The 23,903-nt window shown below is 37.2% G+C and overlaps 1 protein-coding gene across 1 annotated transcript; it reads left to right on the forward strand.

The window, feature by feature from the left end:
• Positions 1–385: 385 nt before the first annotated feature.
• LOC148592080 (transient receptor potential cation channel subfamily V member 6-like) lies at positions 386–23,062 on the forward strand. The gene is made up of 15 exons (XM_088535801.1): positions 386–897; positions 8,809–8,906; positions 9,497–9,619; positions 10,504–10,644; positions 11,163–11,261; positions 11,490–11,665; positions 12,505–12,651; positions 16,923–17,135; positions 17,441–17,527; positions 18,296–18,372; positions 18,700–18,865; positions 19,166–19,232; positions 19,818–20,086; positions 21,139–21,245; positions 22,789–23,062. Exons 1-15 carry the CDS (start codon positions 767–769, stop codon positions 23,060–23,062), a joined length of 2,175 nt encoding a protein of 724 aa, XP_088391927.1. The 5' UTR covers positions 386–766.
• Positions 23,063–23,903: the final 841 nt, after the last annotated feature.

The following is a 23,903-nucleotide window of genomic DNA, read 5'->3' on the forward strand; positions in this document are numbered from 1 at the left end:
TAAAAAAAATCCTTTCCTAAATATGCTTTTCTGAAGTAGTAATATGAAGAAACATTAAGAGGATGCAGGAAGTAAAGGAAAAGTTCAAAATATGCATCTTTTCAAATTTCAAAATATGTAATTTTTCCTTCAGCTTCTAAAGTGAATGCATTTTGTTTGTGTGGAGCAGAGAAGGTGGGGACTCAAACGACTGTGTCTTTAATAGGATTTGCAGAGAGTTGGGACAGGAGGTGTGTCCTCCTCTCTACCGCCTTCCCAGAGCACAGTGTCTTTTAGGGCACGTTCCCACAGGTTCATTTAGGTAAAAGGTGTTTCACTTGGCTTGTTCATCTGCCTGTTGCAAGCTTTATTGTGCTTATGCGTGGCGTTTCAGAGAGAGGGAAGATTACTTTTAAATTTTATACTTTCGAAACAGAACAGAAATACTAGAAGCCTAGGATATTAGTTCTGTACAGACATCCTCAGTGCTCTATAGGGTCTTTGTGAGGGGAAGGTTGTTGGTGAACTATTTCTAAATCAGACACACCTTTGGGTTGGGCTATTTTGGAAACTAAGTATCTGTTGATGAGGCTAGAAGTATGGTCTGCTAGGCAGAAATGATTTTATTTTGTGTTTTTACGTGTACTTTGATCAGCTGATGCATCTGAAGGACAGTCTCCTGTGAAAGAAGAGCAGTGCTGCCTTGTAGTGAGCCTTTCCTGATTTTTGTCAAAGTGAGGATTGCTGGCTTTTCAGCAGCTGGGCAAGACAGAAAAAGGGACTTGCAATGGGGGTGCCTTTATTTGGGGATAGAAAGTCCTTCTATTTCCGGATCTGGAATGGACTGAGTCAGATGTTGCAAGGCAAAAAATCCTGCAATAAACATCTGGACGAAATCTACCTCCTCCAGCAGAAAAGGTACAGTGCACTTCAGGTTTCTTGTCTTTCTCTTTCTTCCTGCTGCTTCTCTCTCTTTTTCTTCAGGCTTTCCTGCCTGCAGATAAGCTTTAAACACCTTGAGTGCACTTTTCTTTCTAAGATTTTCTTTTTCAAGTTGGAATGTTTTGAGTTCCAGTCTTATTTTCTTCAATAGCTGGGCTTAATAGGTCTCAATTGAATCACACTGAGTATAGCATTTCCATCACAAATTCTAAACGTATGCTCTGTCTTTCTGGCTTTGATTTGTAAAGCTAATGAATTAAGGTACTTTCATCATTAAGAGTGAACGTGACTTATTTATGCTCTATTGAGCTATGGCTGAAATGATGGTTTATTGGGGAATTTTGCTCTCTGAAGCTTGCCCTTACTTTGGGAGAGGAGGAGGGGGGAGAGAGCGAGAGAAAGAGAGAGGAGGGAGAGAGAGAGAGAGATCGCTTGGCTTTATTTGCTTGGCTCTTGAAAGCCTCCAAAAACAGAGATGCCACCACCTCTCTGAGTGTGTTTTCCAGTGCTGTAGTAACCTCGTGGTGAAAAAGATGTATTTTTTTCCTACTTCCAGAGTGAACCTCCCAAGACACCATTTTCTGCTATTGCCCCTTTTTTATTGTCTACTATTAGCAAGTGTTTGGCCCTTTCTTCTTTGTCAATCCCCTTCACCTGGTTTCAGGCTGCTATTTGATTGCCCCAAACCTCCTCTTCAGCAGACTGAACCCAGCATCCTCATTCTTTCTTTATATGTCTTGTGCTATGGGCCTGTGAATATTTTGTTTGTTATTGCTTAGAAATTTGTGGCATCACTTGATTTTCCTGGGATGTCGTGAGAATTAATTATTTATCAACAATAATTTAACTTGTATATTTCAACAGAAATATCAAAGCCCTTTTGCACATATTAATTAATTATAGAAATACAGAAATCTTTTCTCCCAGAAATTATCCATTAGAGATGGTTGGAACAATTTGCATAATTTGCAGCTCTTTGCAAACGTGTGTTAACAAAAACTTTGTATCCCTCTTCAACATCCTTCAACATCACTGCTGTTATTCTCTTGGGGTTTTGTGTGGTTCTTTGGTCTCACAGACAGGATTAGTCTTTCTTGTATTCATAGGACTTTTCTGACCATAAAAACAAACATGATGCAACCAAAATAACTCAGTCTAATCCTATTGCACTGAACTGCTTATGAGTTATCGACATGAGGAACTTTGAGCTTCTAGACCAACCAACGTAACAGGGAACCAACATAAATTGGTTCTTTTGCTCTCGAAGATGAAAGCGACACAAAGATGCCAGCTCTATCATTTCGAATATGTATCAGTAACAATGTTTCTCAGTAGTCAAGTTGCAAAGATCAGCCTGTTGGAAATTGTGGCTGAATGCATGAGAAAGTCAAAGGTATTACTAATAACATTTCTGGTCTTTTTTTTCTTATGCTGGTAGGCCCTAACTGAAAAATGTTTTAAGCCTAATATTAAAAAACAAAACAAAACAACAACAACAACAAAACTTAATTTCAGATGTGAGACTTACCTGGAGCTCACATTTTTTCCCACAACACCACAACACAAAAACACGCACACATATAGCTCTGTTGCCTAAGATGTGATTTCGGTCTGTAGGTTTACTAAGCCATTTGCTTTCTTAAGCTTGGTTATAATTTTTCTCATGAAGAATTAAACATAGAACTTATTCTCTGAAAAAAGAAAAAGAAAAACAAACAAAAAAGAATTATTAGAAGAAACCAATTAGATGCAGAAGACAACCTAGCATGAATCTGCATGAACAGCCCTATTGACAAGGGCTGGATTTTTTGTCCTAGGGTGAGTTTATTTGTTGTGAGGACAAATTAGTTTTATAAAAAACTCATTGAATAATTAAATAACCAATACAGGAAAAATAAACAGTTGATGCAGTATTAGCATGAGATTATTTCTGTGGTGCTGTCAGATGCAGATTTTTATGTGATCTTGCTAGAAGACTGCCTTAATGGAGGTGAATGAGCAAGCTTTCTGCTACTCAGTGTGATGGATGGTTAAAACATCAAAGGTGATAAAAATCTCAGTTGCTTGTCTACCTGACTACACAAAGTAGTTTTATTTATTTTCAATTTATTTCTGCATTTGGTGTTCATATATACTCTCTAGAGATACATAAGGTAGGTGAGCACTGTTTAACTATGAAAATTAAGACTACAGAAATATCAGATGGCTGCTAAAATTTAGTGTTTTTAGTATCCTACAACAGCAGGTGTATAGCCTGGATCTTTTTTCCTGGTGGAAAGAACCAATAAAGCCCATCATCATAGGAGAAGCTCTGTTTAGTGTTGCCTTTCACACAGGTTCAGAAGAGTTCTTAGTTAAGTTATTGGTTCTTGCTGTTGGTGCTGAAGAAATTTGTTGACATTGCTCCTTCTCCAAGCTCCTGTTATCCTTATCTGTCTCCTTTTCACATTGTACTCTTCGTTCATAGCACATTCTTTGGCATTGCTCCTCCTCCTGGCTCTTTAGCTTTCTCTGAGCACTCTCCTGCTCTCCTGAAGGTTTGCAAACACGAGCAGACTGGCACAAGAAAGGGAGAATTGAAATTCCTTTGATGATTTCACAAGAAGTGCTGAGGAATTAATATTCTGAGTACTGCAATAGAAAAAGAAATAAAATAAAATGCTGCTGCTTAATTTATATGCCACTTTGAAAGAATTGCCTTAGGTCTTCTGTAATGGACATTGCCATGAAGATAGGGAATGATTCCAACAGATGTCAGATTATTCCTACTGGCAGTAGGCATATTCAAGCTAGGGAATGACTCAAGCAGTAGAAGGGAAGGCAGGAGGAGTAAGAAATGTTCCTTTTCATCTCAGATGAGCAGAGAGAAGAGAAGAAAAGTCTTCAGATTGTTAGGTGTCTAAAAAGTTCACATATTTGGCATAGTTGCTTCATTAAAAATACCCCTATAAATTCAAATTCCTACTTTTATAACTAAGTCTTATGGAACCTTATGGAGTTAAGAAGTGCCTAAGAAGCTGTAAATGCAGAAAAATATGTATCACCGGCAGAGGGTGCTTATGAAATCCCTTATCTTTAAAGTTATTTCACATTACTCCCTCAGTCAGAACCTGACCTACATTCTATCTCTTTGTTTCACAATGGATTTTCAGGTGTTGCTGACTTGTGCTCATCTCTACTGAAAAACAAATCACAACTTCCTGAGCCTATCATTGAGTCATCTATTAAGTAAACTGGATGATAGTAATACAGGTTCCAGAATCACTGAGAGCTTCAAGACAGCTAACTAGCATACCTAACTCAGTAGGAGAACTTAGACATAGTTCCATGTGGATACTATCACGTTTCTTGTTGCCCATCAGAAGTACTATTTTTCTATATAACTGTGTTTACCTTAAACTCATCCTATAAAAGATACCAGTACTGCACTGATTGCTACACACACAACTTAGGTGGATACATTATGAGCTTATTGTGCCTTGATTACATAGTTGATGCAGGAAATGATATAGAAGACAGTTTAGCTGTTCTGAATTGTTTTCTCCAAGTGCCTAAGTAGGTCCCTGTACTGAATCATTCTCTAAAATCTTCTCTCTTCATCCAGTGACTAAAGGTAGTTTATGGAAACTAGGCATGAAATGCAGAAAGTTTTTGTAAGAATCTAAAGTTATAGTTTTTATGTTGTGGCTGTTTTGACACACAGGAACTAGAGTTGTAACATGTAGAATTCATGCTGTGTTTGATGGGTAAAGAAGAAAATTGATTAAATATCCAGAGCTTTTAAATATTTCAAATTGTAATCCAGTGTGAAGATTCAAGATTCAGGTAATGTAATTTGGATTTTTGTGAAGGTGACATTAGTGAAGGTACATCCAGGACTTAATACTTACATACTCATCACATTGCAATAATGTATTAATTTTTTGGTAATTCTAATGATATATTTTAAATAAGAGTAGAATGTTTTCCCAATTAGGAGCCATAAAAATAAGAGATGGTAAAAACATATATGATTGCATATAAATATGTAAGACATGAATTTCTGAGGCATTGGAGCCTTTATCCTGTGACATTTATCAACATTTCTGGGTTATTTACCAGCTTGTTGTTTGTCCTGGCCTCTCTGAATCTGTGAGCTCAGTTGGAGAACAATGCACTGAGTAGACAGGTTTGAAAATTTGGGCCTAAATTTCTGGAAGTTGAGTGTAATAGATATTAGGTGCCTACCTCTTAAGATGCTTATAATTTAATTAGTTGTTTACAAGGGCTTTGGAGAATTTTGTGAGAAAGGTATTGTGTTTGTGTCCTCCTACGTTGTCTCTTGCCTAATCCTTCCTCCTCCTTGAGGTCATCTGTGGGATAAAGACATACCCAGTAAAGCATCAACATAACAATTGTTGTATTGTTTATACTATTCAAACCCAACCTCCTTCCCACTTCCTGCCTCTCCAGAAATATTCTCCAAAAACACAATCTTCCTCAGCCAAAACAGAGACAGAAATGATAAACTTTCTTCGTTTATATTGAATCTTACATTTTTGCTCCAAATGCCCTCTATTTTCTCCCAATCTGTCTGATCCTAGTAGCAGTGTTCTCATCCAGTCAGCTTGTAAGTATTGATGAAAGCAATGAACATAGGTAAGGTAAAGAAGAAGGTCAAGAGCCTGATGAGTCTGAAGGACACAGACAAAATATGACAGAATGATTCCCTGATTTGATCAGGATGGTGTTCTTTACATTCTGAATTTTTGTAGGTATATTCTGTTCTTTACCATTTTTCTTGTCTAGTTTCTAGTCACTTGGAAAATGGGGTGCTCTTGGTGACACTAAGTGTTCCTTTCGTGAAATGATAAATATTCCCTTCAGTTATACTTTTATTATATTAAATAAAATGCCTGTGCCTTTCACTTTGCATTTGATCAACTGATTTCTATTCATCTGTATACTTCTAATTTCTCTTTGTTTTGCTTTATGACCCAGATTCAATATCCTGCTCCTATAAAGCTGTTCAGAACTTGCACATATTTCAGTGGATTAAATCCAAAGACAATTCTGCATAAAATAACTTATTTTCTTCATGTTTGTAAAGTGTTGCTAATAAAATAATAATTTAAGACAAGAAAAAGCTGTATTCCTAAAATTTTGCAACTAAATACTACTATAATATAAGGAATAAATCTATGACAACACAAGAAACAATCATTGACTCTATCTCCAAGTTTATAGTTTTGACGAATGTAAATGTCCTGTGTGCTTTTTTTGTGTAACCTGACACTAGCAGTTGTTCAACTTTGGTGAAAGGAAAGTATCCTTTTCAGGTAGAGAAAACAAGACTGATGTTCTCTTTGTTCATAGCACCTTTATCATTGTTCTACTGTTTTCCTTAGACTTAGTCCATTTCACACATTACAGCTTGACCTGAGTTGTGTTAGGTGTTTAATAATAATTACAAATCTAAACTCTCAGAAAGTAGAGGTAAAAAATTTGCCTCCAAACTAAAGCTGAATCTACCTCATTTGGAATGATGATCCTCTTGCTATTTCATCCTGAAAACCCAGATGTAGACTATTTCCTACATTTTGGGGGGGATTTTTTCCCTTAAAGCTTTAACTTTTGAACTTGAGCTACTTAGACATTTTTATTTGTAAGAAAACAACAAACAGAAAATCCACTCAAAAAAACCCATTTTTTTAAAATGAAAAGATTCCTCTGAAAATATGGTAAAATAAGAAAAGTAATAATATTGTAACTTGTAATATAGTAATAATTAGTCCATCTTTCTGTGATTTTGGGATGCCCCAATTTTGGCCATTAGCAAAGTGTGTTTGAATGCTCAATGATCAAGCAGGTGTGCAGGGTAACTAGCACAGTAAAAATTGGATTCAAAATAAATATTTTGTTTCATTCAGGAAGTAATAACAATAAATCATTAAATAAGATCTTATCTATAAAATATTTTGTATGATAGTTTGGCTCATTTATGAGAAGGGATCAGTTGTTCAGGTTCTCCATATAAGAACACTTTTTTCCTCTGAAAATGCCTCTCTCATTCATTATCCAGAAAACAGTATCTGTTTGGTCTCAAGGTTTTCTTAATTATCCTGGAAAACTGGATCCTTTTTTCTCCCCAAACTGAAGCAGGTTCATCTCTCACAAAATTAACTCTTCCTTGCACCACAGAAAAGACCAAAACCAATATATAAAGCTGTACTCATGTTGACAGTCCTTGATCCCTTTCTACAAGAATGTCAAGGCTAGAAAGCTTTCTGTTTCTCATCCCCATATTTTGGGGTGACATGGCCAGATGAAAGGCTAGATGCAAAGTTAGTAAAATTTTCCTCATGGCCTATAGGGGCAGCTTATTCTTTATATTTTGAAAGTCTAAGCCTGGTCTAGGTTAATGAGTTCTCAGGTCTAGGTTAATGAGTTTCTTCTGAGGAAGAAAACCAGTTGCCCCAGTCCTATGTATCTTTTGAAAAGAGACTGAACAGCTCCTTAGCTTTCAGATAAACTATGTGAACCTGTTTTATTGTTGTTGTTTTTTGTTGTATGTGTGCCTTTGTTTAATTAGATATTGTTGCAAAATCTGAGACCATCAGTCCATCTCAGCCTGCTACCCTAGACTAGCATGGACAGATAGAGAGCAGAGGTCATGACATAAGTGGTGGAATGTAAAAGAGAGTGCAAATAAAAGTTGTTACTCTGCATGTGAGGCAAGCATGGCTGAGGGCTCACATTGCTCAGCCTTCAGGAAATACCTATCTATCCATCACTGACTGGATCAGATATATTGACTGTACTTGGTGCACAGGTGATCAGCTTTTACAGGAACATAGCTGGGTGAAGGGAGCCTTGCCGACACCATTCAAAACTGGTTAAACAGGCACTTAGAAAAAAAATCCTAAAATATTTAGATTTTAAAAATTTATTTTGGACTGGCCAGTGGGCTTTTCAATTTATAAGATTGATGTTCTGCCATTTTTACATCAAGGATTGAAGGCTAGTAACTTACGGATATTTTCATATCTGAACAGGAAATTTAGAAGCATCCAATATTGCAAGGACCACACTAAATTACAAGAGTAGATTTTCCACTCCTGTGATCAGCTTTGCACTTGTCCAGGATATTGTCCACATTAAAAAACTTTGCTGTAGTGAAGTACTGGTAAATTCTTATTTGACTCTGAAGGATCTACTGAAATAAGCAAAAGTCTGGTGGAGGATTCAAAGGCTTTCTTTACCTATAAATGTTTCACTGGTCTAGTATTTGTGTTTGGCATGTTTTTTCCCAGAATGGCATGTTTTTCAGTTCACATCAACTTCCTCAGTTCTATCAGCATCATTACATTTCACATCTCATTTCTTAATTATACCATAGGACATTATGTTGAGATACAGGGTGAATGCTTGTTTGTATTTTTTTTTCTGTTCTATCCATTCTGTGAGTAATTCAAATGGCAATCGTTTTTTATTGTGTTCCATAAAAGCCTACTGATTTTTTTTTTTTTTTTGCTCATGAGATAACTAGTCTTCTGGCAAAAGAAATCTCAAATGACTGGTCGTTTGTTATCTTCCATGCCTCAAACTGTGGGCTGTGTGAACAAGAATCAATTTGGTTATTCCTTTTTGCTTTCTTTCCCTCTGCTGCCACCACATGGTTATGTGCCGGTAAGGCAAGAGCGATTGAACGATTTTTTTTTTTTTTTTTAAGCCTAAAAATATTAGGTATGCATTACCCCCAAGTAGTAGGTATGTATTGCCTACCTTTCAGGGGAAAATCCTTTCTGAAGATCCTTACTGGCTTGAGTACTGTTCATTCTAGTTCTGCAGAGAGGCATCTTGTGATTGACTTGTGTTCTTTAACAGACACTATTTCTTTTATTGTAGGATCTGGGAATCCCCACTACTCCAGGCTGCCAAGGAGAACAACCTCCAAGCTATTACAAAACTCCTCACTGATGGAACATGTGATATCTATCAAAGAGGTTACTTGATGATTTTTTTGTTACAAATTACTTTTGAGGGAAGAGAAGAACCTCCTGCAAAGTCAGAGTAGCATTGTTTGTGCCACAACATTTACATTAGCAGTATCAAATTACCTAACTATATGTCGGCAGCTGAGACAAGTTTCTAAAACGGATTGAAGAAAAATGTAATAGTCTCCATTTTGCAACAAAGTGAGATTTCTAGCTCAGAGACGTGGTCAACTGCTAAGTGAGTTGTGAAGATCAGAGATGATATGGTTGGTTTACAGCTTGACCAAGCCTCTTTTCTAGAAGGATTGAGTGAAGACATTTCCTGAAGGAGATGGCTAAGGTGTGCCTGGCAGGGTGTCCTGTCATTTAAAAAACATCCTTCTTTTCACAAACACCTGAAGTCTCTGTTCAGCTTCCAGGTTTTGAGAGGATGAAGGACAAGGCTATGCTGCTAGCATGTCATATAATGAGGCAGCACCCTACAATGCTCAAGGGAGAACTTAGCACTTCCATAATTCTCCACATCGATAAATCCATATCTGCTTTTGTCCCATGTAGCTGAATGTCTAGATGACTCACATGCTTCTCTTACTCTCTAGGTGCAGTGGGGGAGACAGCTCTTCATGTAGCTGCCTTGTATGATAATGTGGAGGCTGCAGTGGCTTTGATGGAGGCTGCTCCAGAGCTCGTCAATGAAAGGATGACATCAGAGCTTTACGAAGGTACCTCAGTGTAGGGAAATGGTTAGGGTTCTCTGCAGGAGGAGGGAAAAAGCATTGCCTACACACTTAGGAAATGTGTAGGACATTGCCTCAAATTTAGGAAAATGGTTTATACTGTTCCTTGTTCAATATATTGCTAAACCAACAGCTGCATTGCAAAAGAACATGTAAGTGGCTCCTGACCCTTTGTGGAAAGGTGGGATTGTATTTAAATCAAATCATCAATCAAACACATGATATGCAAGAAATGTGCAAATGAGTAACTCACAAACCCTAATCCCTGCTGGTCTTTTGGGTATAGAGGAATGGTGAGGATATCTACAGTGTTTTAGCTTCAGCTGTAGGCACTTCTAGTCTAGTCTTTTGTGACAGCTACCTATCTGATTTCCTCTTAGAAATGAAAATTCGGTTCTTTGGTGTACAAAGACTGGAGATTAAAAACAGATGTGTCCATATTTCTTTTTCTTTCTTCTGAAGAGAAGATGTTTCCTTTTTCTGTTTATAAGAAACAGAATTATACAGCAATATTATTGCCTATTGTCTGTTACACAGCAATACTAGATAGATTGTTGAAACCACTAAAATATTAATTATGGGTTTAAAAGAATTCCAATACTCCAATACTCCATGGGTTTAAAAAAATTCCAATACTCCAATATTCCAGGCCTGCTTTGGCCATGTCTTGATCTTATCTTCACATCCCATTAAGTTCTTAATGGAACACGTCATCCTGTTGGTTTTGTTGGCAGATTGTAAAATCCCTTTTAACAGATTTGCAAAAAGATTGAAGTAGAAATGAACCTCTGGAACTCTGTTCAAAGCAGGGATAACATCAAAGCCAAATCTCAATGCCCAGGTACCTTATTTTGTTTGTGTGCTTACAGGGCAAACAGCTCTCCACATTGCAGCAGTGAACCAGAACATTGCTCTCGTGAAGGCTTTACTCAAAAGAGGTGCCAATGCCTGCATGGCACGAGCCACTGGGCAATTCTTCAGGCGCAGCTCCCAGAACCTCCTCTATTTCGGTACAGCCTTATTTTATCTTCTTGCTGCTATGTGAGGGAATCATTGAAGTGATGAAAAATGAAAGAGAATTGTTTTTGTCTCCACCTAATTGATGAGCAGAGGCTCCCGTCTCCAGGGTCCTCAGTCACACACCTTTTAGCAGGCCATATTGCTCCACCTAAGCATGTAGGTACAATTACATATAAATACATAAGAATCTAACATGTTTTTTATATTTGTGTGCATACAGAAGTTATATATTGTATAAAAATTGTAATATTTACTGCATACTGCAACTCATTTGTCATCCATTACTAAGATATTCTCCTGATAAGGACACCTTGTCTTTCCTGTTGTTATAGGTTTGTTATTTTCCTCCTTTCTAAGCAGGACTAGCAGTGGAGGCAGGAGTTTTACAGGTTACCTGGAGTAACTCTTCCTTTCCTTCCTGGTATGGAGAGCTTTCCCACTAAGTGATCCAACTTCTCATGAATCTTGGGTCATTAATGTTGTTTTTCCCCTGTCCCTTTCTTTGCAGGAGAGCACGTTTTATCATTTGCTGCCTGTGTGGGAAATGAGGAGATTGTAAGGTTGCTCATTGAAAATGGAGCTGACATTAGAGCTCAGGATTATTTAGGTATGTGTGATGGGGCCCAGCAAATTGCGTACAGCAAAGCTGGATACTTCAGGTTCCTATCATTTGTGAAAATGTATATTTTTCTCTCATTACAAACAACTGTTGGATGAAGTCATTGTTAACAGCATCAGTCAAGTAGCAGCTTATTAGTGTTGTTAAGCAATAATTACTTTCCTTCTGTAAGGCTGGGCTATTTCACATATTTTCTTTGTACTGCTTCCTCCACAGGTAACACTGTTCTTCATATCCTGGTCCTACAACCTAACAAAACATTTGCCTGCCATATGTACAGCCTGATACTTTCCTATGACAGAAGCAAGCAAGGATCAGGATCACTTGAATTGATTCCGAACAATGAGGGGCTTACTCCATTCAAACTGGCTGGTGTTGAGGGCAATACTGTGGTGAGTTTGTGTGTGACACAGCTGTCTGAAAGATATTGCATAGGGAAAGGTATTCAGAAATGGACAACTTCAAGTAATCTCACCCAGATTCTGGGAGTTTTAACACACTGTTAGTGGGTAAAAGACCAGAATAGTTGTGTAAGAAGTTTCTTAATCCTAGTGAGAGGAACAATTGCCTAAAGAATGTATCTTTTCACCCTATTTTTGAAACATTTGTGGTATATAGGCGTAAACAGAAAAGTCCAGCCAAGCAACATTTAAAAAGTTGTCTCTATGATCTAGATGTCTACATATGACACATAGAAAAGCATAAACTAGAACTCTTTTTAATATAAAATCTCATACTTCGCTTAACTTGATGTAAGGTATAATTGCAGGTGATTAAGGTCCCATTGAACTACTGTTGTCTACTGCCAGAAAAAGATGTATGGACAAAACTGTATGGATCAGTGGTCTCCTCCAGAGTAAAAGTTCCTGCCTGTATTCTTGATAATGTGTTTCTGAAATACCTCCTGAATAAAACACATATACACCCCTCAAAAAGATTGTTCTGTGAATTACCTTGTTTGAAAGTGATAAGTCCAGATATGTTAAGAAGGTTTTAAAATTATCATACATTTTGAGCATATCCAGTGTGATTTTTGTAAGCGGAAGAAGAACTGTTTATCATTATTGTAGAGAAGCAGGTCCTGAAATTTGTGAGAACTATAACAATAACAAAGAAGTTCAACGGAAATATTTTGTAAAGAAGGATTTTTAACAATATTAATGTGTTGCAATGAAAATGATTATAAACTGGGTAGTTTCTGATCTCTTCAACTGCTTTCATTTTTCTTCAGATGTTTCAATACCTCATGCAGAAGCGGAAGTACAATCTCTGGTCCTTTGGCCCCTTTACCACTGTGCTCTATGATCTCACAGAGATTGACTCCTGGGCTGAAGATCAGTCCTTCCTTGAGCTCATTGTCTCAACCAAGAAGAGAGAGGTACTGCAGATATAGACAGAGGTCTTTGTGGAAAATCGACTTTGCCACATGCTGGAGGAAATACATGGAATGTAGCAGCCTGTTATGATATGGATGAATCTGATGGTTTAACAGCTATTCTAGAGATACTGTTTGCAGATGGTTGAAGGAACTTAACATTAGAAAGCATCAGGAAATGGCTTTGAGTGATTCAGGAAAAGATTCATTCTCGCTAGCTCAAAGATGTAAATAACAAGTAGTTTTTGCATATCTCTAGTAAATAACTTTCTATAGCTGTGATGCTGATTAACATGATATCTCTGTGAGGCAGACAGTGCATTCAGAAATTATAAGCTAGCTAGCAACAGAACAACCTTGGAAGTAGTCCAGAATGCTAAAACATAGTCCTGAAGGAAAGAAACAAAATTGTCCCTTTATCTTTTCCCAAACCACATAGTTCATGCAAAACCAAGATTTCTAATTTCAAAGGCTAGGGAGTCCCCAAATACTGTAAGATATGACGACTTCTTTATTTTCCAGAACACCGTTAAAATAGAATAATTACGGTTTTTTTGCATGCTTAACTAGAGTAGTGTCTTTAGGCACCAATCAGAAGCAGACTCCCCTTTCATCCCCTTTAGATGATGCAAGAACAGATAGGTACTAAGGCATAGTTTCTGACCCTTTACTACTTAACTCCACAAAAAATGCAAAAGGCAGCTAAGCTACACGAAGACTCCAGTAAGCTTCCAAACTTATTTTCACTCTTTTGAAAATGAAATGTGAACATCTAAGGCTACCCTACTCTAGCTAGATTCATTCCTTCTCAATTTCTTCTGATCCTTCTGAATATTTCTTAGCCATTCAATAGTTCTCTTAGTCATGCCCATTTGTGGAAATATACATATTCCTTATAAAGTGTTCAGTCTGTCATTGACTACTTAAGGGAAACAGGGCATAACAGTGAAAGAAGGGAGAACATCTAGGGAGCAGTAAGTTTTTATTTAAAGTAACCTCCTCGTGCCGCTTTGACTCATCCTTGCAATTTTCCTCTAAGCAGTGCACTAGGAAATAAATCTAGAAGAATTTAATTAAGTGTATGGGTCAAACTCAGATGCAAGGTGTGAAGTGAATCCTCTGGGTCCTAATTATGCTCTAAGGGTCAGTCTTCTAGGAGACTGAAGGCTATAGATTACTCAATTAAATGTCACTCCAAAAATAATATGGAAGCTTAAAATGTCACATCTTTATTTTAGCCTTCAAACTTTAGTTGAGTATTAATTACATTTAGGAAAAAATAACAATTTTCTTATCTTAAAGCATCTAAGCATCTGATACAAAAGTCTCCTGTATTTCTGTACTGATAGGAATATCCTGTCATCCTTAATTCTGTATTCACACACACAACAAAAATATTTCAAATGCTTATCAAAGAAATGGTTGTTGCTATTATCAGCAACTTTTTTCCTCAAGAAGTTATCAGAACTCAGGCTAATCTTCAATGAATTGGAGCTGTTTGTCTTCCTATCACAGAAAAGACCTCTTACAGAAAAGGCCTCACTGACATTTTGGTGCTTACCAGGCAATTTTAGCTAAGATTCTCAGAAGAGTAGCTTATTGTTCTTGTGAACTTTGCACATGTTTTATTAAAAGAGCCAAATAAATTCTTCCCTTTTTTATAGGTAAAGACCTGCAAATGAAATAACCCTGATAATTCTAAAGTAGCTGAATCCAACGGGTTCCATCCACTAAGTAGACTTAGATCCTTGACCTACAAAGCAATCTTTGATCCTTCATAAACATGCCAGCGACTAACTTGTTTCTGGACCTTGAATATTTACATATGCTACTTAAATTAATGGGATCCGCATTCACACACAGGAAAGCCAAACAAAGGGCCACAGGCACACTGAGGACTGAGGGTAGAGATACCCTTAGTTTCACATATTGTTTGTGGGGAACTGCAGACAGACTGATGATCAGATGATCTGAATGATCATCTGTAGGACCCTATTACTTGCAAAGAGGAAAGCTTAGGATAACCACATAACTAATTTGGGTACCTCAATTAATTGCATAATGTTCTGTGACTGTTGTGTTTATAGTAATGATGATCTAAGGACACATATGAAGGACAAGAAGTAGGAAGAAGTAGTGACCTTTGTTACACAAGTAGATAGAAATGTAAATAATCAAACAAGCTTTTGAGCATACATGCTGAAATTCTGGTCTTGAAACAGAAGCTGTATTTTTTAAACATAGAATAAACTAAGAATAATTGCATTAAGTTTAATCCTGTATATTATAATTCCAAGGGACAATCCAGGCCAAAATGTACATTTTTTACATGACTTGCATACATGCGCAATTAGTTATCTCTCCAAACATAAGATCACATTGATCAGTACTTCCTCAAAACCCATAGATTAGATTTTTCCTTAAAACAGAAAAACTGTTCTCTAAATATCAGGTCTTTATGTTGTTACAGTGACATGTTTTATTTAAAAAATATTTTTGCATACTGTTCCTGTGAAGAATGATAATGCCTTACCAATGTAGCCACAATTTCATCTTGCCCTAGGAAACACAATTAAAAAGAGCAGAATGGTGTTGATGTTTCCATGTCTTAGAGTTTTCATCAGAATCATTCTAGCTCCAAATTGATAGATTCACAAAAAAAAAACAAGTTGAATTATTGTTTCCTAAACATCTCCATGGCTTTTTTTTTTTTTTTTTTTTGTCATTTATGGACATATGTGGAAATTAACCCAATCAACCATGAGGACAATTAAGATATAATATATTTCCTTTTAAAAAAGGAAATATATGATGGGAGAGAATTTTTTCCCTCCATTACTCACAACTCCACTAATCTTACTTTTTAATGACCCTTTCTGTCACTTCTAAAACTACGGTTTTAACTTTTCTGATGAACCTATTTGTTTGTTTGTATTTCTTCAGATACACATATGTATCTGAAGTGCTTATGCATATATGCACTTTGGCAGAAGCACAACCTTAATGTACGCAGTAGTGCTATTTTCCATAGCACACTAGAGTCTTGCTGAAGCTTCTGTTTATTCCTGGAAATGTGTGTGGTTTAGATAGATACACTTGAGCTGGACTAATATCTTAAAGAGAAGGACCAAAACTTCAAATTTGATATAAATAATTTATAGGAAGACTCATCTTCTCACAGTACGGCTCGCTGGGTATACTGTTTTTTTTTATAATTGTCAGAGATGGTGAAAATCCAAGCTATACTATTAAGATGCTGCCTTCAGATTGAAAATAAGTTGCTCTGAAAATTTTTCCAAAATCTCTTAGTTGCCTGTTAAGCTGAGGTAATATCAGAACCATTTTTTCAAAGAGGGCTAATAATGTAAGGGACCTTTTTATATGTTCCCAAGAAATGAAGAATTTCCACAATTGTTATTAAATTTGATAGGAAGAACTGCTGAACTCTGTGTTAATTTAGATGTATAATTTCAGATTTTTAATTTTAAAAGAAATTTTAAAAAAGGAAAGCAAATTCAAAAAGGAAAGCAAATTCCATAAGGTTGCTCAGCAGGTTTGTCCTGCAACTGAAATAGAATTCAAATGATCTTATTTTCAACTCTGTTTTAATAATGGTGTATATTTTGCACAGACCAGAGAACCTGTCAGCTATAAAGTACATTGTGCTGGCTTGCTTAACATAGAATATTCTCCAAAATGGATTCCAATTACAGTAAAAGATTATTCATGAAGTGGAATAGTTTTATACATACTGGAATCCCTAAAGTTCACAGGGTTTATAAACTTCCTGACACTGCAAGTCAACCCCTACTATATACCTGTCATATTTTTTGTATATAGCCCTGTAAAAATGAGACAATTCATAAAAGCTGTTTTAAAAGATATCTTTTCTTTCCTGCAATGCAGCCTCATAGATTAGCATCAATGTACCTAAATCACAGCTAGAATGTTTATATGCATACAGGCCTACAGAGAAAATAAACCTATTCCAATATCTAACATGCTTCTCTTGTGCTTCTTACCTGTACTCAAAAGCCATTTTTGCAGCGTGTTATCTTTCTTACTTTTTCCTTATGTTCTTTACTGGTAACCTAAGCTAATCCAAACTGACCTGAGCATTCTCATTTTTGCATAACAAATTCAGATACTTAATGCTGAATAGTATAGGCAAGAATAATTTTATGATGTTGTCCCAGGGAACAGCATGAATGATGCTTATAGACAAATTCTCTTATGGCAAATAGCTTTTTTATTTCTTTTTCTATCTTCTTCAGGCCCGACAGATCTTAGACCTAACACCTGTGAAGGAACTGGTGAGCTTGAAGTGGAATATGTATGGACGGCCTTATTTCTGTTTCCTGGCTTTATTCTATGTGCTCTACATGGTCTGCTTCACTATGTGCTGCGTCTACCGACCACTGAAACCCCGAACAGACAACAAAACAAGCAGTAGAGACAATACTATCTATATCCAGAAAATGCTGCAGGTACTGTGTCTGTAGGACTCAGAGCCCACTGTGCAGAACTTGGTAATTCTAATCTAAACTACTCAACTGGAAAGTCAGAAAACTTTTCAGCTCCCAGTTATGGCTGTCCAACTTTTCTCTCCCTGCCTTGGTCAGTGAGAAACACTGGGTATACACTGTTCTCTACTGTTCTCTGTGCTCAGGCTGATCTTGTTTCTGTAGCCTCTTCAGTCCTTGGCACATTTTTTACACTAACAGCAGACTTTCTTGCTGAGGTCATTTCCTCTGACTCTTTTTCTCTCTCTTTTTTTTTTTTTTAATTTTAGGAGTCATATTTGACATATGAGGATGAGCTGAGGCTGGTGGGCGAACTGGTTACAGTCATAGGTGCTGTAGTAATTTTGATTTTTGAGGTAAGAGAAATAGTGACCTGTACAGTCTTGAATTTATTTGTCAGGTTTGACTTACTGGACAAATATTACTTTGTGTTTGGGACTTGATAGGGGTTATCTTCTGAGTCTTAGTGTTTCAAAATATATGCCATGGCAACTGGCACTGGCAACATCATCTTTGAAATGAAATAGAGATTGTGACAGTTAACCTGAAAGATTCCAGATGCCAACTGGTCTCATTACAAATCAATAGATTCTTAGAGAATTTCTGTATTCATCTATTCAGGGGTGTTTAGTTGTGATCTCTGTATGAACTATCGAAAATTTATCTTTAGCTGGAGATCAGGAACTATATGGAGCTATGACAGGACCCTCATTCAGAATTCTGACATGGACCTATCTAGGTGTTCACTTTACCACTTTATTACAAACTCTTCTGCAAAATGAGCAGGAGCTCTTTCTATTAAAACACACATACACATACTTGATATTTATTAAAATATGGACTATAAGATCGAACTCTTTAAAAGGGAAAACTCTAATGACAAAGAGATGTGAAAGAACACAGGACTGGTAAACAGCTCGCGCTCTGCCCATGTATCCATCCACAGTGGCCAAAAAAGACGCAATCCCTTTGTTTTCAAAGTAACATAATACAAAAACTGTGAACAAGCAAACAAAGCAGATGTGGCTTGCTCCAAGACCATGCGACTATTAGGGGTTACCAGTATAATTAATATTGTTATGAATTCTGTCTGAGTCCTAAAGTAAATAGAGTCTCTCTCTTAGATCCCAGATATCCTTAGAGTTGGAGCAGCAAAATACTTTGGACAAACCATTCTAGGAGGTCCTTTCCACATCATTATGTAAGTATATCATCTGTTAAATCTAAAAATGCACTGTCTCTCATAATTCCCTTTGCTATCTTTTGCTAGATGAATCACCTTCTCTTTTCTTTTTTTGAATATGCCTTTTCTTGATTTCTTTTCCTCACTGACTCAAATGGTGTGAAAAAAGCCGGACAAGTGGGCAGGTAGAGTTGAGCACCTAACCTTGATAAGTCCCAAGTAACTCTCCTCTGCCTATGGGACTGATGTCTCTGTGTGCCTTTCTTGAAATTTTTAGAAAGAAAAGAAAAAGTAGGGTAAGATTCCTTTACTGAACTTTATTCACTGTCTCTTTTTCATTTGCAGTATCACATATGCTTGCATGATTCTGATAACCATGGTGATGCGTCTCACCAGCATGACTGGTGAGGTGGTGCCCATGTCCTTTGCCCTGGTGTTAGGATGGTGCAATGTCATGTACTTTGCACGAGGCTTCCAGATGCTGGGACCCTTTACCATCATGATCCAAAAGGTATAAGAAACAAACATGGGCTTGTTACACACATCCTGACACCACTTTCCAGATAGAGAGAATTCAGAGAATACTCTTTCTGTCTCAGGATTTGAATTAATGGCAAAGGTTCAAGTTCTTGTCTGCATGAAGAGTTTGGGACTTTCTTTCTCTTGTAAGAGAAATGGAATCATCCATAAAATGCAAAAGCTTCCTTTCACACACTTATGACCTTAGAATCTGGAAAATGGTTTACATGTGGTTGCATGATGGCTTGGTGGGACAGTTGGACCTTACAGCAGTGCTGTTTTTGCTTTACAGATGATATTTGGTGATCTTATGCGCTTCTGCTGGCTCATGGCTGTGGTAATACTGGGCTTTGCATCAGGTGAGTCTACAAAAGGAAAACTGGGTTATGTTATCCCTGCGAACTCACCTTGTTTGAATCAAGTGCAGAGTTTGGTGTACTTTCAGGTTGTCCTCTCAGCTGGTAAAAGGAGTGATGATATATAATTTCTATTTTGCTCAGCATGGTGTCTTTCCCAGCATTGATTTCTGTTCTGATAGCTTTGGTTATTAATCCTTGCGCTTTCCAGGATAATAAAAATGTGGGCAATGCACTGTCAATATATGTAAGTCAAGACTTAAAAAGATACTGCATTTATTATGCTTATCTTTGAAAAATGGCATTTAACGTATTCTACCTTTGAAGAAGATTTCTTTTTTGTTGGTTTTCTTTTGAGCACATACAGCTAACCCAAGTCTCAAAAAAAGAGTTGTTTTATAATGCTGACCAGTGACCATAGTCTGGGATCTGGTCTTGTTACTGAGTACTACACTAAATATGTTGTGCAGTACCTTCCCTGGCCGGCTTGTGTTGTCAGCATCTCTAATAGGATTTAGTTGCTGCTCTTGGAACATGATTCACACCATTAAACTATTTTTACCTTTTTTCTTCATTGTTCTCCTCTAGCTTTTTACATCATTTTCCAGACTGAGAACCCTCAAAACCTTGGCCAGTTCTATAACTATCCCATGTCCTTGTTCACCACCTTTGAGTTGTTCCTCACTATCATTGATGGCCCTGCAAACTATGATGTGGACCTGCCCTTTATGTACAGCGTTGCATACTTTGCCTTTGCCGTCATTGCTACCCTTCTTATGCTCAACTTGCTTATTGCCATGATGGGAGACACACACTGGAGAGTGGCCCATGAACGGGATGAGCTCTGGAGAGCCCAGGTAACTTAGGTTACATGGTATGGATTTTTTTTCTGAATAAAGAAGAAAAAGTTGACTAAGGGAAATGTCTGGCCATTTTTTCGCTTCACCCTCCCTGCACTACAGCACATACTTAAAAACCCTTGTCAGGTCTTTTCACATGGGCTAATGCAGTAAGCTATGTCCTTGTAATTCTGTGCATTTGACCTCAAATCCTTTTGACTTATACAATCATCTAAACTGTATAAGTTTATAGTATAAATGGCAAGACTGCTCCTCTGCAGCTTTTCCTACCTAAAACTGCCTTCCAAAATAAATTTGTTTTACCTGTATACCTGTTTTATTTCAAATAGCAGCTAGAAATGTCTCCAGCCTTTCTGTGTTTCCATAGCTGTATGTTTCTTGACTCAGAGAATCTCTTGAAAAAAGAATTAAAGCTGACCCTGTCTTACACATCACATTTCTCTGTAATTGATAGTTAAATAATAATTACAGAGATTGACTCCAAAGAAATAAAAGAAATAAAAATGCAGAGAAATTGTTTCAAACAGGTCAATTGTGTCTTTAGATTCATTAGAGGAAGTAGGTCTGTCTCTCTTGATCAGAAAGCTTGCACTGCTTTTTGCATGATTGAACAAGACTAGTTATCTAGCTGCTCAGCAGGATATACACTTCCCAATACTTTTTTTTTTTGAGAGAGAGAGAAAAAACAATAGTTTTTTAGACTATAGAAATACAAAATAATTTTGTATGATGGTAAATAGACTCTTGATTTGCCAAGACTGTGATATTGATGTAAGTGGTGTCCTTTCTCTAGCTTGGAAATTGATTACAACACCTAAACACAAAGTATAAAAGAATATATATATATATAAGGTATAAAATGTTTTAAGAGTACCACTGTTTCTTCAAGATGTGGTACAGCTAGGAGCAAAATAATGAATTGTCACATAATAAACAAGGTATTTTCTCTCAGTACCTATGGATCTATCAGTATTAGCAAAACCAATAATTTTTAAGAGAGTTTTTTTTTCACATTCATCTGAACTCCTCCCTTGTTTTTTATTGTAAAGGTTGTCGCTACTACTGTTATGCTGGAGCGGAAACTGCCACGATGTCTCTGGCCTCGCTCTGGAATCTGCGGTCGGGAATATGGGCTAGGAGACCGATGGTATCTCAGGTGACTTCTCTTTTGATGTGTGTATGAATGTTTCTCAAAAGAATCATTCAGTGTATGGATGTGAACAAGGAGTCATTTCAGTGGCCAGGAAAGGAGTGTTTGGTGTGCATCCTTTCTAGAACACAGATCCCTGCCTGGTTTATGTTCATGGTGGACAAGCGCTGTTCCCCTCCCAAAGCAGGTCCTTGCCAAATCAGTTAATGCTTTCTTATCTAGTAGTCCCAGGAGACAGATCCCAGCAGCTACATAGGTTATAAGGCCTGAATTTTTCTTTCAATCTCCTTATAGTGAGTATCACAAAGCTTCTTCACACCTATATAGTTGGTTGGATGTACCTATGCATTGTATCTGTGGAATGGCAGAGGCAGAATTAGAGAATCACAGAACGGTTAAGGCTGAAAGCAATCAGTAAGGTTGTCAGCAGCAAATCGCCTTGAAATAATTCAAAAACAGTGACACAGGTAACTCTACTATGCTATGCAAAGACTGCATCAGGTTGTAAGTCTTACACTAGACTTTCCTGAAACAATAAACAAATAATCTGCTAGATAGCATGAGATTCCTCACTATTTCTCATTTTCATCAACATTTATGTTAGGATGAGAAAAGAATGTCTTGTTTGGGAATATGACTTTTCTCACTGCTTCATATTTTGCTGATAAAACTCTAAGGGGGAGTGATTGTTCTATGAAGTAGGACTTCTTGGAGGCTTTAGTAGAGAAATGAGGCTTGAATTCTTTTTTTTGAAAGAAGTTCTTGCAAGTTTTCTGGGCAAAACAAGTAGATTTAAAATTTAGTAAAATGCAACACATTCAGTCTGAGATGTGGAATATAACTCTGCAAGTGCAACTTCCAGCACCGATTCTGAATTTGATGATAGGAATAGAGAGTTGTGATGTCTTCTAGCTCTGTCAAATCACATGTAGGTTCACTATATTTAGTGTGGGACAGTATTTCACAAGGTAAGATATGAGCAATGCAGAGATGGGATGGTGGATGTGGAGAAGATAAATCAAATCTTGCTGAAAGATGTTGCATCCTGAGGCTTAAAATCATGAAGCAGCAGAGAAAGAAAGACAACAAAAAAGGAAATAGATGAAAATAAATATATGCACAGAAAAAGGAAATCGATCTGGACATGGAGCCAAATGGACTGGGTCTCCAGTGGGTGGATTCTATTATCTACTAATATTTGGCAGCTGGCAAAATGGAAAGGGCAAATTGTGACTAGGAAATTATTTAAAGGGATATAAAACCAAGGAAACTGTGAAGATAGTGAAGTCAATAACAGGGATGAAGCCCAGGGGATTACTCTGTGATAACAGCTGAGAAGGCAGGGCCACTTGCATAAGAGCATGTATTAAGGAAAGAAAACTAAAAGGATCGTTCTTAAAATCATTTTCCTGTTCTTGTGTTGATGATTCTAGAATGTCTGGGTTTGCTGGCAGTCCTCTCCCAATTGCTTCTTGAGGCTGATCATCATTGTTGATAAACTGGAACATTCCTAATTCATTCAGTTTATGTTTTTGTAATTCTCCTATAGAGTAGAAGACCGAGTTGATCCTAACAAACACAAGATGATGCGGTACACAGAAGCATTTAAGGTTCAGGACAGGGAAAATTGTGACAAAAGTTTGGAAAAGATAGAAGTTGATAGGAACATCCTGTACAAAAAAGAACTACCTGCTCTATCACTGTCACGCAATACATCCAGGACTAGTTCTCACCGTGGCTGGGAGATCCTGAGGCAGAATACTTTCCACCAACTTCATGGGGAGGTCAATCATGCCATGGAAGAAGAGGTCTATGACGTCTAAGAAGCCTTCTTCCTTACTCCAGAACTTGGATTGCTTTTGCCACAACAGTTGTCTGCTCCAAATGTTCAAGCATGGTACAGCATGCCACACACATTTGCCAGCCTGGAAGAGCCCTGCTTGGTGCATCAAGAATGGTTGATGGCGTCTATGCCATTATATATGAATCCAGTCCTCTTTCTTCTACCTTCCAGGTATCTCAGTTGTTGCACTGATACTTGCATTAGGTTGGTGGGTTTACTGAGATAAAGCCTGTGGTGGTTTGTGATGCTCTGTAATGCTGTAACAAAATGAACAAAAGGAACCAGAACTGGGATTTCATCAATTTACAAAGAGATGTTCAGTAAGTCTTCTCCCAGACTGCTATACATGGCATATTATCTTCCTTCAGGCTCATAGAATCAGTGCTCTCAGAATAAGGAGAGATGACTGGAGTTCTGTTTAATGTTTTGATAGAGACATGAAAAAAAAATTCTCTAAACTCAGGAAAGTAGTTGCTGATGATGTGACGATTAAAAGGACTGTAAACATTTATCTAGTTTCCAGGGCCTGCTAGATGTTGCCCCCTGAAAAAAGGCAAAATCTATTAGCTGCACTGTCTACATTGTTGTCTTAGCAGGACTGTTTTGGTTTTTTTTTTCTGTTTTATTTTAGTTTTTGTTTTCCCATGTGACTGCATATCTTTTTTTATAAAAGTGATTGATTGCTATTTCTAGGATGATCTTAAAGGTTCTAAAGCAGGAACCTTTTCCTAATGAGAAGATATATGACCTGGTTAGGTGACTTTTACTGGTATGGCCTTTATTAGTCTTCCCAGTGAGCTCCAGTTCACTATTTTCTGTGG

Source organism: Tinamus guttatus, unplaced genomic scaffold (assembly GCF_059628265.1).
Source record: "Tinamus guttatus ecotype Peru unplaced genomic scaffold, ASM5962826v1 Tinamus_guttatus_pri_ptg000646l, whole genome shotgun sequence".
Classification (NCBI taxonomy): domain Eukaryota; kingdom Metazoa; phylum Chordata; class Aves; order Tinamiformes; family Tinamidae; genus Tinamus; species Tinamus guttatus.

What these genes read in the sequence shown, in the direction of transcription:
- LOC148592080 (XM_088535801.1), top strand. Translation starts at nt 767, where the DNA reads ATGGGGGTGCCTTTATTTGGGGATAGAAAGTCCTTCTATTTCCGGATC. An exon ending in TAGAGCTCAGGATTATTTAG is followed by an intron (nt 11,262 to 11,489) that starts GTATGTGTGATG and finishes CTTCCTCCACAG; the next exon opens with GTAACACTGTTCTTCATATC. An exon ending in GTGTTGAGGGCAATACTGTG is followed by an intron (nt 11,666 to 12,504) that starts GTGAGTTTGTGT and finishes ATTTTTCTTCAG; the next exon opens with ATGTTTCAATACCTCATGCA.